This window comes from Macrosteles quadrilineatus, unplaced genomic scaffold (genome assembly GCF_028750875.1).
Source record: "Macrosteles quadrilineatus isolate MER2022 unplaced genomic scaffold, UCM_ALF_1.0 Scaffold_1__1_contigs__length_201487025, whole genome shotgun sequence".
NCBI classification, from domain to species: domain Eukaryota; kingdom Metazoa; phylum Arthropoda; class Insecta; order Hemiptera; family Cicadellidae; genus Macrosteles; species Macrosteles quadrilineatus.
The window spans coordinates 166,986,075-167,000,485 of record NW_026542594.1 but is presented as its reverse complement, the minus strand read 5'-3'; the positions used below and the strand labels follow the sequence as shown (position 1 = coordinate 167,000,485).

The window sequence follows — 14,411 nt, the reverse complement described above, 5'->3', positions numbered from 1 at the left end:
CTTTAGACCTTTTTAAAGAGCTTAAAAAAACAAATAATTTAGTATATAAAAGTATTTTTGTTCGAATATTAGTAACGGAGAAAATTAAAAAAATTGTAAGTTTAAAATTCCCATGTTATTCTTATGGAGAATATTGTCAAATGTTGTAGTTTGCTTGTTTATGAATATATTTTGATCAAACTTGGCAAATTTATTTATTTTGTACTAAGCTATCAATATTTTACTCAAAAACACACTTTATTAGTTTCATTGTAGCAGCAAACCTAGGTACTCGTTAAACCTAATGTTATTAAAATATATTTAACTGAAAATCAATTCAGACAAATGGAAATTCGCTTAGTCGGCAGGTTTGCTGCGGCGGGGGTATATTGAAATATTGATAGCTTAGTATGAAGCAAACAAAATTTCAGACAGCAAGCTTTTTATTTATTCCCCATAAGAATAACATGGTAATTTTAAATTTACACTTTTTAGGGATTTTTTCCGTAACTGTTTGACCATACAACAATGCTTCAATATACTAAATTATTTGTTTTTTTGAGCTATACAAAATGGTTTGAAAAGAAATTGCAAAATTTTTTCAGGGTGAAAAATGAGAAAACCCCATTTTTACCCCACAAAACTGGGAACCCCTGTTCCCATAGTCCGATCATGCTGGTTCGCGAACTCGTTCGAATAAATATAGGTTTACACGTTATTTTTTACTATTTTGCTTGAGTTATCGTGGTAACGGACACACACATATATATATATGAATTTGAACGGATGGTGTTTTTGGCCTCTAGGGGCCTCAAAACAGAAAAAAATCAGTCCCGGGTCCAGGTCTTACTATGAGTACTACGGTAATAGCTTATTCCCTATATGGGAAATTCACTAAAACAATCCCAGGCTCGTGCCTAGCGTCCAAGGACAAAAAAAAGTATTTGATTTACCAAGTACTCTGAGCTTTTCGAATAAACATCAACTGTTCAGGACTCATCTCATGTAGGGTGAAAACCTTTGAAATTTTTTTTACAGTTGACTCTCAATATGCCCTAGTCTCTAGTTACAAGTCTTATCTACAACTTTCTGCTCCCTACTTGCAGTACGCTAAGCAAATTCGACTAAATATAGGCCTATTATTTTTTATGCTTTTAGCGAATTTCCCCTATAGGGAATAAGCTATTACCGTAGTACTCATGGTAAGACCTGGACCCGGGACCGATTTACTTTTTCGTTTTGAGGTCCCTAGAGACCAAAAACACCATCCGTTCAAATTCATATATATTTATATATGTGTCCGTTAGCGCGATAACTCGAGCAAAAAACACCCGATTTTGATGAAATTTGGTACGTGTAAACCTACGTTTATTCAAACGAGTTCGCAAACCAGCATGATCGGACTATGGGAACAGGGGTTTATGGGGCAAAAATTAATTTTTCCCATTTTTGACCCTTAAAACTTAAAATTTTCTTTCCAAACCATTTTGTAGAGCTTAAAAATACAAATAATTTAGTATATTGAAGCGTTATAATGCGCCTAATGGTTACGGAGAAAATTCCAAAAAACTGTAAATTTAAAATTCCCAAGTTATTCTTATGGAGAATAAGTAAACTGTTGTAGTTTGCTTGTTTATGATCATATTTTGATCAAATTTGGAAAATGCATTCATTTTATGCTAAGCTATTAACATTTTACAAAAAACACCTTTTTACCCTCCCTGTTGCAGCAAACCTAAGAACTCGTTAGACAACTTATGTTTTTTAAATATGGAATAAATGTGATATTTTTAAGGAGGCATTTTAGTGTAAATCCAATCAGGCAAATGGAAATTCGCTTAGTCTGCAGGTTTGCTGCGGCGGGGGGTATTTGAATATTGCAGGTTAAAATTAATGAATGTAAAAATTTCATTGTATAAATAATGCCACATGTCCACCATGATGAAAGTACAGTAAACCCCTGATAAACTTAAAAGGGTAAAGACCATTTTGATAAAAGTCTTTTTTGTTTGTCAATGGTTGGAATTTAAAGGCTATTTTGATTCAAACTGATCTACAACAGTCGTCCTTACATGTTTTAATTACTGGCATCTTAAAATCTAGTACTGTAGCCTACTGTGTACAAAAATCTACTTCTTATCTTAAATAAACTACCGCTACTTCTTAAAATAATTTACTACTAGTGTACCTGTTGCTCGAATTCGAGCAATTGCAAAGTATTGCAGGCGTTATTTAAAAATGAATAACCGTCATAATTTCAGATGAGACTTTCAGAAGAGTTGACTCAAAGATTATTTTAATACTTACGATGTACATAACAGTTCGATATAACAAACATTTCTTGTATATCTCATCATTTTTTAAAAGCTGATCTTGTTTTTTATTGTTGTCTACAAATGTTTCCCACTCATAGCCGCCTTAAGTTGTCCATAATGATTATAAATTTTTAAAAAACGTTATTTTCCTACAGTTACCTAACAATGTACATGTTCTCTCACTGATTTGAGAAAGCAAAATGGCAAATTTGCTCATCAGTGAGACAATGTTAACATTGCCTCACTCTAATTACTTTGTCTCACTCACTCCAGATTTGCAACGTGAAGGCATGAAACGGTGTAAAAGTTCACTTCTGTGTAAAAATATGTTACGTTTTTTTACCAATTTATTTGTTTTATGGTAACTGTAGGAAAAATATAATGTGCAACTCGAGTGCAAAGTGCAATTGCTCACTTTGCTCACTAGTTGCACAAATAACTATTCTTCTACTTGGTGGGGTTCTATTTCTTTCCTATGTTTCCATAGTTTGCAAATTGGCTCATTCAATGATTGCTCAAGAAATGCAGCACAGTTTTAATTTCGTTCTTTTTAATATATCATTGTCCATCGCTTCTTACTTTCTCACCCTATACCATAGTATATGGTAGTGATGTGTCAAAACCGAATCTCAAATCTCAAAACCATCAAAACTTAGGAAAAGTTTCGGTTTCGAGATTCGATCACCAAGTTTCGAGATTCAAAAGTTTCGAAATTGAAGATTTTGGCAGTTTTATTTTTGAAACTGCTGACATTTTTTTGTGCCATTGTTATTGTTTTAAACATTGTTTCCAAATAAGCTGGTAGCAACAGAGCAAACATCACCATTAACAGTAATGAAACAAGTAAATTTTATTCTGAACTTCAAAAGTTATCTTAAATACTATAACTGGTACAATTCAGTTTCACATCAATGTTTACTTAACACAAAGAAATATTGACCACTAAATGTTCTAATTAATCTAATATTCATGTTTATGTTGGTGTTAGAAGTTTAATTTAATTTTTTGTTGTTGTTTATAAAAAATTATGTTGTATTGGGTTTTAAGATTATCAGTTACATTCACATATTTATGTTATGTCACGGTCAGGAGGAGTCGATCTCTTTCAGTTTTGATTGCATATTTAACATTTTATGATTTTTTAACCTTGACCTTGTAACCAGCTAAGTAAAAAAGTTTCGCGTTTAGGTTTTGAGATTCGAGATTCGGGATTCGATTTTTTAATGTTTCGGTTTCGGTTTTGAGATTCGAAATTTCTGGTTTGGACCATCACTAGTATATGGAAAAAGTATTGTTTTCGTCAAAATTTTCGAGCTTGAGTTTTGAGTGGATATATTCGTTTTGGGTCCCCCTGGACCCAAAAAAGTGGTTTTCGAAGTGATGTCTGTGTGTCTGGATGTGTACAGAGCTAGGGACTACACCTGTGGTCCGATTTCAATGAAATTTGGTATGTAGGTTCTAATCCATGGTATCTCCAGGCGTTTTTTTTCATTTTTTTGAAATTTTGATTTTTAATGGGGATTTTCCCACAAAACCAATAAAAACCGGAGAAATTGTATTTTCTCAAAATTGGCCCCAACGATTTTGATAAAAATTGAATATGTTAATACTTTACTTTTAATACTTTACTTTAATACTTTCTTATGAAATGGCGACCATACAATGTAGGTATTTTAAGCCAAGTATGAATGGAGATGAGTGTAGGATGAGTGGCGCGATCTTGTAGTCTTGTTAGTGACTAAGGCCGACATTCCTTAGACACAGCTGTTAATTAATAGCCCAAACAGCTAATGGCAACTAAGGGACCTACAGTTTATAGTGGAATCCGAACCACATTTTTCCCTTGGTATATACGAATTGGTCTAATTATCAGGATAGTACTGCGGATAGTCGTAATACTCACTAGTGCGGACGTTAATCCACACCAGGGAGTATCCCATCCACAGTGCATACCTATAAATATCCACAATCCGTGACCTCCTAGTAGCTGGATTACAGGACGACGCCACCCGTCCCAGCCTTTAAATTATAGTCCTTTAAATTCTGAACAAAATTGTACAAATCCCATTTCCATATATTTACTCTCACCGCTTACACATGGTAAAGGTTGTTGACAAACTTATGGGAGAAAGTACGTGTCAGAATGCTGATACCGTTTATTTTTATTGTAATATTTACGCCAACGTATATATATACGTTATATATTTATTTACGTTCAACCAAGTCAGTAAATGTTTGTTTGTAGCATTGAAACTAAAATATTAACAGCAATTAAATTATCCAGCTGATCATAATGTGAACAAATATATGTTCTTCATAAGGATAACATGGGAACTTTAACAGCCACTGGGGCAGAGCCCAAGGGACTTTTTCAAAAATGTAAAGTCAGTTTGCAAATCCACGCGACACGCTCTTTCCAATGAGACGTCAATGGATAAAATCGGTTAATAAATGGCGGAGGAGTTCAACAGACAAAGTTTCATGTAGCGTATTAATTAAATAGATATTTATGTATTTTGACAAAATAATAACAATTAAAATGAAAAAGTAGAGAGCAAATCACCTCCACGGTTTCAAGGGCTTTAAAATGAGATATTTATCAACTTTTTATCTTAATAAACAATGCAGTAATATGCTTCAGCCATTAAACATTAGCGTTATGGGTAAAAAATGGCCAGCGGTCCAGCCGACTCTTGCATTTGACTATTACATTTTAAAGCCAACCTATTATTTTTATTTCATAGGAAAGCCACAACAATTATTGTTTACATAGACTACTCAATTAAAATGTCAAAATAGGATAGAATTAAACTAGATTTTCTTAGGATTTAAATAAAACTCTCACATATATATAATAAATAAAATTGTTTTTTAAAAACTTTATTAACAATATAAATTATAATGAACTATTAACATAATAGACATTTTAACAAAGAAATTAGTACAAAAATATGTTCATTTTTTTCTTAAACTTCTTTTTTACAGTGTTTTGTAGACTACAAATAATGGCTTAACATACCTTGTCAGACAAGCCATGACATGTAGTAGGCATCGAATGTGCTACATTAATATTTATTGTAATGGCGGAGTTATTGAAATAACCGCCAAAACATATTTAGCACATTCGGTACCTACTACATGTCAAGGATTGTCTGACGAGGTACCTTTGTCATATAAACGCAATCCTGGAGCTGGTGGTTGTTTGACACTTTTCTAGTAGTGATCATTTTATTATATATTTAGGTTCTTAATTAATTATCAACATTTGCTACATGTTAAGGATTGTCTGACGAGGTACCTTTGTCATATAAACGCAATCCTGGAGCTGGTAGTTGTTTGACACTTTTCTAGTAGTGATCATTTTATTATATATTTAGGTTCTTAATTAATTATCAACATTTGCTACATGTTAAGGATTGTCTGACGAGGTACCTTTGTCATATAAACGCAATCCTGGAGCTGGTGGTTGTTTGACACTTTTCTAGTAGTGATCATTTTATTATATATTTAGGTTCTTAATTAATTATCAACATTTGCTACATGTTAAGGATTGTCTGACGAGGTACCTTTGTCATATAAACGCAATCCTGGAGCTGGTTGTTGTTTGACACTTTTCTAGTAGTGATCATTTTATTATATATTTAGGTTCTTAATTAATTATCAACATTTTAACAATTTTTCCTTCGTGTATTACTAGTGTAAGGATTTAGCTAGTACATTAACCATGCAGATCAATTTTGTTAAGATTTTAGTTTTCTCTAATGTCGCAAAGGTGTGTTACGGTAATTTTTAAATTTGGTTTTCATCAGGAAAGCGATGACACCCCTGAGCTCCCCTCCCCATAGATTGAGACTTATTTGAGACCTTTGATGTTACATCAATCTAATGTGAATGTAATAAAACGTTGAGCTGTATACTCAAGCCTTATTTAAAATACTTAAATCATGTACAAATACAAAACTGCTACCTATCATCATCATGGAACAATCACATTCATTAACCAACCAGGAAGTTCTCATTTGGAAGACACACAGTATAAGAAGGATGATGTAGATGGGAGGAATAGAATCAGCTAAGGCACTATGCAATGGTGGAATCTCCCAAAAGGTGCGGGCTGATTTGTTGGGGTGGCACCTATGACAACAACCTAAATAAAATCCTGGTGGTTCAGAAGAAGGCTGTCAGGGTACTATTTGTCCTTGGTCCCACAGAAAGCTGTAGAGAAGCTTTCAAATTCCTCAAAATTTGAACAGTTTCAGCACACTACTTCATGAGCTAGCAATGTAGGCCTACACAAGCCAGCTTAACAACTTTCTATAATATGTAGTGTAATTTAACGCTAATGTATTTCTTTAAGAATTTACCATTAAAGCGTTCGCCTATTGTCTGTCTAGTTCTGTGTAAACCTTCAGTATTTTACAAAATGTTCACATCAAGCTGTTACCACTTCAATTCCTAACCGAGAACATGCTTTGGAGTTAAGTACAACGATTTACAAAGATTTGAAATCATAACTGGAACCATACAGATTGGTTGCGTCTCATGCACATCTTTAACAATGCATTTCTCACTACTAAGATGTTTATGAACTTTAGTAATAATGTCTAAGAAGTGTTTTTTTCTGTGGTACTTATCAATACATCGACACAGCTCCTGAATGTATTTTGTACCTGAAAATAACATTGAAGAATTAATATGTTTTAATTTAACAGAATTCAGGTTTAAATTTAACAGAATTCAAACTTACAGTAGCACTCGTTAGTAGGGACTGCAAGAAAAGGAACTTCACTTTGATTGTCACTGTAAATGTGATTGTAACAATATGGAAAGTTTGAGGAATTCAAATTTACTGATTGTCTTCAGACGACATCGGAAGGGTTCCATAACAGCACTGCCTTTAATCACAGTAATAATCCAGTATTTTATTAGACAGAGTCCCAATTAGTCATTAATGAAGGTTTACTAAATAGTGAGAAACATAAATCTGGATTTGAGTCCTTCATCTAAGGCAGGGTAACTTTTGGAGTACCACTACCTCCATTACTAAATAAGGTGGTGTTTATAAAAAATGGAGTACATTAGACTCCCTCTCATCCGGACTCCTCGTGACCGAGACTAGTCCGGACAACGGGTTTTCCGGCTAAACCGACGTCCACAAAAACTCGTTAAAACGGACCGTTTACTGTGATATTCGACTTAAATTTAGGAGAGCATTGTATTTAGACACATGATCACGGGTCTCAAATCTTTCCCATGAGAACAGTCGTTTCAGTACCGCCCACTTCCTGCCGTTCTAGTCCGGTTAAGCAAATGTGCTGATGAAAATTGTCCGGTTAAAGAGATGTCATTTCCGCCGAGTGTAGTCCGGTTAAAAGGTGTCCGGATAAGAGGGAGTCTACTGTATATAAGTAAGTTAATATAAATACAAATTTACATCAAGTTACCATTTATCTTGCTGCGGATTGAAACAAACCCATCGATAGTTGCCATACACACCAATCTGTCTTTTGGATCAAAACTATTGGGTCCGTCAGTGGTTAGATTGTCATCAGTTGTCATCACTGATGGACAATCAGTTTCAGTATTGTCAGGCTCTAACAGTTCATTCTCGGGATTGACTGAAACATGTTGCAGAAAACCTGTATGATTAACCCAGCAGACAATTTGTACAAGTCAATTTATTTTATTTTTTGTTATCACTATCAGATAGTGACAATTTATGAGATGCGTGGTTTTGTTTGATAATTTTTCTTATGCAAAAGTATATGAGAACAGGGTATGCAAAGATTAATAAACAGTGCATTAGTAACTGACATTTACATGTTTCTCGAATCTACATTGAAATCAGCAGCAACTATTAAAGTTGTATTCTTCAGTTCCTTACAAACTTATTTAAAAAGACATTATAGACTATTTAAAACACTTTAAAATTGATTACATCAGGAACATGGTGCAACAACCAATGAAAGTAAAATCTTGCAGGATAGGCTCGTAGTCACTGATGTCGATTGCGGTCTTCTGGTGACGACCGTGTCACAAACGACGAATCAGATTGATTTGATCACTCACCGACGTTTCAACCTTCATGTATTGTGCCATCCTCAGGGCGACTTGACTTGCTAAAACGTCGGCGGTGAGTAATAGTGATTTGTTGTTTCTGAAGATTTCTTAGTCACCAGAAGACTCGATTTTAAATTAAGGTCAAAAAACTCTTTCTGGTTATTTGGTTTAAGGCCATGTAAAGGCCTAGCTTATGATGTAAACTATCTGAAGTAATTCACTCACCATATAGTACTCCTGGGCCTTGACATGCCTGAATGATTATCACTTTGGGAATACCAGATAGTAAATGGATGAGTGGTGATGATCCAGAAATGCTATTGATGATGTCTTCATTTTTTACGGGTACACTGTTTGCACCATATACCATACCTAAAAGTAGGTAATTTTATTAATATATATATATATTTATTTATTTATTTATACTCTAGTATTGGCTTTTGGATGGTACAGTAGACAGAGAATCCATATAGACTATAGCTGTAGACTATATTTTATTCAATACATGACCAACGCTCAGTGCTGTATTCAATTCAACTTTTTTTATGACATGAAAGATATGTTTTAAAAGTTGTTCTATCAGTTTGACTTAGTTAAAATTTGGTACATTCAACAGATAAACAATAATTTACATCAGCATCTGTGGACGAATTGAACTATGAAAATATATGTACAAATATTAATTGATAATTTTAACTAGTCTAGAGTTTACTCCTAATAGAGTAACGATTGACCTGCAAGTAATGTGACAGAACTTAATTTGTTTCACAGCTACATCTTATCACACCCTTATGTGTCTTCTGGCTAGCTGGAAGATTGTATATACATTTTCAAGATTTGAACTCTAAGATTCCATCACTGTCTTAAGACATATAGGGCATACAATTTACAAAATAATCTAGGTTATCATGCACAGAGTAGCCTTATCAGATTTTTGTTGATTGTCTTTTCTTGGATTTCCTTTCTACTCTTTTACACAAAACTACAACTGATAATGTAGTAAACAGGTTTGTGCTCAACAATCTACATTTAACCTAACATAATACGACTAAACCTAAGACAATAATTGTTATTGGTTTCAATGCCTTTTTAACTATCATGACTTTTTCATGTTAGGGTAGGATTGTTTCATTTATGCATATATTGTACTGTTTAGCTTCTTCCCTAAGTATTAATCACCACCATGGCTTGCTATGCAAACAAGAAACCTAAATTTAGTTAGCTTAACATTTCAAGAAGTATGATTAAAAACTTTTATCACAAACCAAAAGAGGGGTTTTAACCCTCACTTTTTAACTTCACAATTTTGTTCCGACTCGAGATAAAACTGAAAGCAAAAACTTCTACATTAGTCAACACTATGTTTAGCTTATGTCAGTATTTACTACCAAAAGTTACCTTTATCCCCGTGAGAGAGAACACACAAAACCAGCACCGAATGGTGAACCTCATTAAACTCATTTCTAACCGTGTCACGGATATCATCCACCATTTTGTCATGATTAACGTCATTTATGACAACCACATTGTAGTTGAGGCTTTTAAATGTTTTACTGAGATTTTCAACATCCTTGTCTGATCCCATCCTATCACGACGAGGTTGTTTAGGAAGTTTATGCTGAAACACACAAATTCTGATCCAACATTTCCTTAATTGCTAATACTAAACCAGAATAATAAGGACTAATAGTACAGTAAATATAAATACCCCAGCTGCAGTGAACCTGCAGACTGAGCGAATTTCTATTTAACTGTCTGGATTTCAACAAAAATATTCCCTTAAAATTGTCAGGCTTATTTTCTACTTATATAACATTAATTTTAATTAGTGCTTAAGCCGGGTTTACACGATGCCAGTTGGCGAGACAATTGTCTTTGCCAATTGTCATCACGTGGTTTTGGAATTGTCGTAGGCCAGGCAAGTTGAACGAGAACCTGTTGACATGTGGCCAACACTTGCCCAGGCATTTTACAGTGAACCAGGGTACTACTGCTAAAAGACAAGACAGTGCTATTGGCCTCTACACCGTTTACACGGCGCCAATTGTCACGACAACTGTGTTTTCGAGGGGTTACAAATAAAAATTCTGCGTCCCAACCACTCACTCTTTGTATACGTTTAATCAATTAAATTACCTAGATAAACAAAACCATCTCATTGAAACTTGTTGATATTAAATCAGTTGTGATGAACTGCAATACTAACCTCAAATTCTTTCCTCTTTTCAATGTTGTTATAAAACTTGGCGTTGTTAACTACAACTACCAATCCAGGGTTATTGGGGTCTTTGATTTTGTAACAGTCTTCTTCCTCTTCATTGGCTATTATACGTTTGAATGTTTTTGCACACTCATTATCTGTAAAGTTCTTTATTTCTTCATTTATATTGTAGTAAATGTCCAACAAATTTGCTGACTTAATTTGTTTCATCAGGTTATCTAGATACGGCTCCTTTTTGATACTGATGTATTCTTGAGAAATCCAAAATAAAATGTGAAACTCCATGTACATTGGGTCACAGTCCAATGTTATGTCTTCTTTGAATTTACCATCACGTCTAACCCGATCAATAAGGTCTTGAGCTGGTTCTCTTTTTAAAAAATCGCACACAGAAGAATAAAGTATTTTTTTAAACCTGTTTGTATAAACGGGTGCATCCCTCTTTATGTTAATGTCTTGAATACAACAACCTAATCTCATCAAACTATTGTTGTTTTGAATTATTGCAAGAGTTTCAAACAGTTTGAATTTCCAATTTGTAGGCGATGTGCAAGCCCATTCATACAATTTACCTCTTGAAAAATTCTCCGGACCAGCAGCAATCAAAGAGCGGATTAACTGTAGGGCGTACCTTGTGTCATCAATCAAAAGAAAAATAACAGATATGTACTCGTACAGATCTAAATTCATTTCTATATTACTGACATCTTCAAGGGTGACTTTATAAATTAAATGATACTTTTTCTCAGGCACACTGATGGCAGAATCAAAGGTGGCATTGCCACTGTCAATGGATGTATCATTGGAGTTATCACTGCTCGTGGACAATCTATCGCAATCAGAATCCTCTGAGCAGTGAAAAGATGTTTCAGAGTCTGATTCTTCGGAGTAGTCTTCATTGTAGTTTGGAAAATCAAATTTAGGAAACCCATAGTTCCCCATGTCCATTTTCTGCAACAAATAACTTAAGTTGGATTGTAAATACAAAATCCTTAATTCTTGTTTATTAAGAAAGCTAAGTTAGGCAGAGGATCTCACCGAAAGTAGGCACAGGCTACTATTTTATTGTCAAAACCTTTAAACATTTTCCTTTTTAGGAAGTCATAACGTTTAAGGTTTGAGACCTATTACTTTTTTATTTCAGGGTAAGCATTCTAAAGTCTAAAATATTGTTAGTTCAGATTGGGATGAACACATACACAAAGATAATTACTGTACATGTATATCTTAAATAAACAAAAATAGTGTGTGTATGGGTATAAATATTTATTAAACTTACATATAAATAAATCATTTTATCTTTTCCTCAAATTGTAGGATTTTGGTATAAAATACTGATTAAGCCTATTGGAAACTTGACTGAAAAAGGTGTGCTGATTATTCAAACTGATTGAGCTTAGTTACCATAATATGAAATGTTATGACTTTCAAGTATCGGTAGCTTAATTTTATAGATTGATACAGTTGAATAAGTTATATCAATAGTTTTTGTTTTATAATACAATTATAAGTTAATCAGATGTCAAAAGTTTTGCCACTTAGTCTAATTGAGCTAATTTTTACAGCAAAGTTTGTTTGACTTGCATGTGATTATTGTGACTATAGGTTGGCCACTTGGAAAGCGACCTGCGCAAAATTTTTAGCGCATGTAGGGGAGGTAACGGCGAGGGAGGGTATGTTCCCTCTCTCCACCAATGGCCGTTTCACACTGCACGACACGACACCGGCACGGCGCCGCCCTGGTGTCGTGGGAGTTGGAATCCCATGTTTACCAAATGGAACTGCTTACACACACACCGTCACGGCAGTGCCATGCTGTTGCCGGTTTGTTGTTGGCAGCATCGCTCCCGCCGGTGCCGTTGGCCTGTTTTCACATATTTGCATTGTTTCCTTGATATTATAAAATACAGACCAAGGTATGAAATAAAAAGAATGATATAATAACATTTCATGATGCTCAAATATTGATGCGATTTAGGCTATACAATATTTTTTGCAGGACCTATTTTTCTCAAGTTATTGAAAACCATAGTTTTCAATATCCGTTTTCAACCCGTGCTGGGGCGGAGCGGCAGCAGAGTGGGGGCATAGTCTGTCTTACTCCCACAGCTCGGTATCTCTCTCTCGCACCAATGCTATGAGGAGGTCGCTTTCTAAGCGGCCGACCTATAGTCCTAGTTAGTTATATTTAGGGGCAGACTTCCATATCTGTTGTCAAAAACAAACGAATGAAAATATTGATAGTTTCATTCGATATATTGTTTGGTTGGTTAGGTTATGTTAACCCAACTAACCAAATGATATATGGAATGAAAGAATATATATATAGATCAATATTTTCATTCGGTTGTTTTTGACAACAGATACGGAAGTCTACCTAATATTTAGTTTAGCTACGGTACAGTGTTTGTGTCTGTAGCAATGAAACGATGAAAATAAGCCTAGGCCTACAATATTTAATTCTAATATTTTAACCTAAAGTGAAGGCTTATAGGTTTACTCTAAATGGATAGAAGGCCTATTTCGCCTAGGCCTAGAAGGCCTAGTTATTCATTACTAAGACTAGACGACCTCTAGTTATTATTATTATAGTCTTAAACTAGCCTAGTTAGATTATTAATTTGTCTTACAAGGTATTTAATAAACAATACAATAAATGCAACTTAACCTCAAAAATTAAGTGATGAACATTGACATAGACTATTGAATTGACGTCTGCTGAGAGGCGGAAAGCAGAAACAGAAACTGAACTGACTGACACTGACAGATAGTAGTCAATGACAGTGACACAGCTGACGAGCCACCTTTTAAGCCGTACAGAAGTAAGATAATCTTACTTCTCTTTGTTATTGCCACGGCCACCTATAACTCCAGGCCGCGGCCTTCGAAGTTAAAGTTAAAAGTTAAATGTTAAAAGTTCACATAAAATTAAAATTCTACACCAAAACATTCAGCACTTCTCTTCTCGAACTTTATCATTGGAAATTGTTTTAGAAGAAATCAAACCTGAACTTGTTGTCATAAGTGAACACAAATTAAATAAAAATGAAATCCAACATGCATCTATTGTAAATTACAGAACTATAAACTATTATTGTAGAAAATCATATTTTGGAGGAGGGGTCATGATTCTTGCTCGGAATAGTCTGGCCATAAAAAGTAAAAGGATACCTGCAGTTGAGGATATATTGGCAGATAAATACTTTGAATGCTGTTTAGTTGAAGTAAATATGTATAGATTTTCTTTTTTATTCGTCGGAGTATATAGAACACCAGGAATTCAATTTGAGACTGTTTTTCTGGAAAAATTAAATTGTGTACTTGATATTATTTTCAAAAAATACTCAAGAGTAGTAGTGGCTGGTGATATTAATATTAATGTTTTAAAAAATTCTCCTGGCTATAAAATATTCTGTAACACTTTAAAAGAATTTAATATGCAATACTTGGTAGATTTTCCTACTAGAGTAACTCTGGATGGTGAAAGTAGTATAGATAATATATTTACATCAATTCCAAGAAATAAATTATCAATATCGGGTATAATAACAGAACTATCCGATCACGATGCTCAATTATTAGAAATCCTAGATTGCACAGTAAAAAATAAAACTAAACCTTTAACACAAGAAAAACGGAAATTTACTCATAAAAATATCGCCAACTTCAATAACTATCTGGCACAAGAAACTTGGTCTGAACTATATTTTGCACCAGTTGAAGATAAATACAATGTATTCTTAAAAATTTTTACTTATTATTTTGACTTGTGTTTTCCAAAAATAAAGTCAAGAGTTTACTCAAAGGCTAAAAGCTGGATCACTCCACAATTAAAA

The 14,411-nt window shown here is 34.0% G+C and overlaps 1 protein-coding gene across 1 annotated transcript; it reads right to left on the bottom strand.

Annotated features, from left to right (window-relative positions):
• Positions 1–5,144: 5,144 nt before the first annotated feature.
• On the bottom strand, positions 5,145–13,324 carry LOC128989226 (caspase-8-like). The gene is made up of 6 exons (XM_054411101.1): positions 13,244–13,324; positions 10,561–11,526; positions 9,753–9,972; positions 8,580–8,726; positions 7,739–7,912; positions 5,145–6,964 (listed from the first exon to the last, which is right to left on the bottom strand). The coding sequence occupies exons 2-6, from the start codon at positions 11,521–11,523 to the stop codon at positions 6,750–6,752; spliced, it is 1,719 nt and encodes a 572-aa protein (XP_054267076.1). The 5' UTR covers positions 11,524–11,526; positions 13,244–13,324; the 3' UTR covers positions 5,145–6,749.
• Between the last annotated feature and the right edge of the window lie 1,087 nt (positions 13,325–14,411).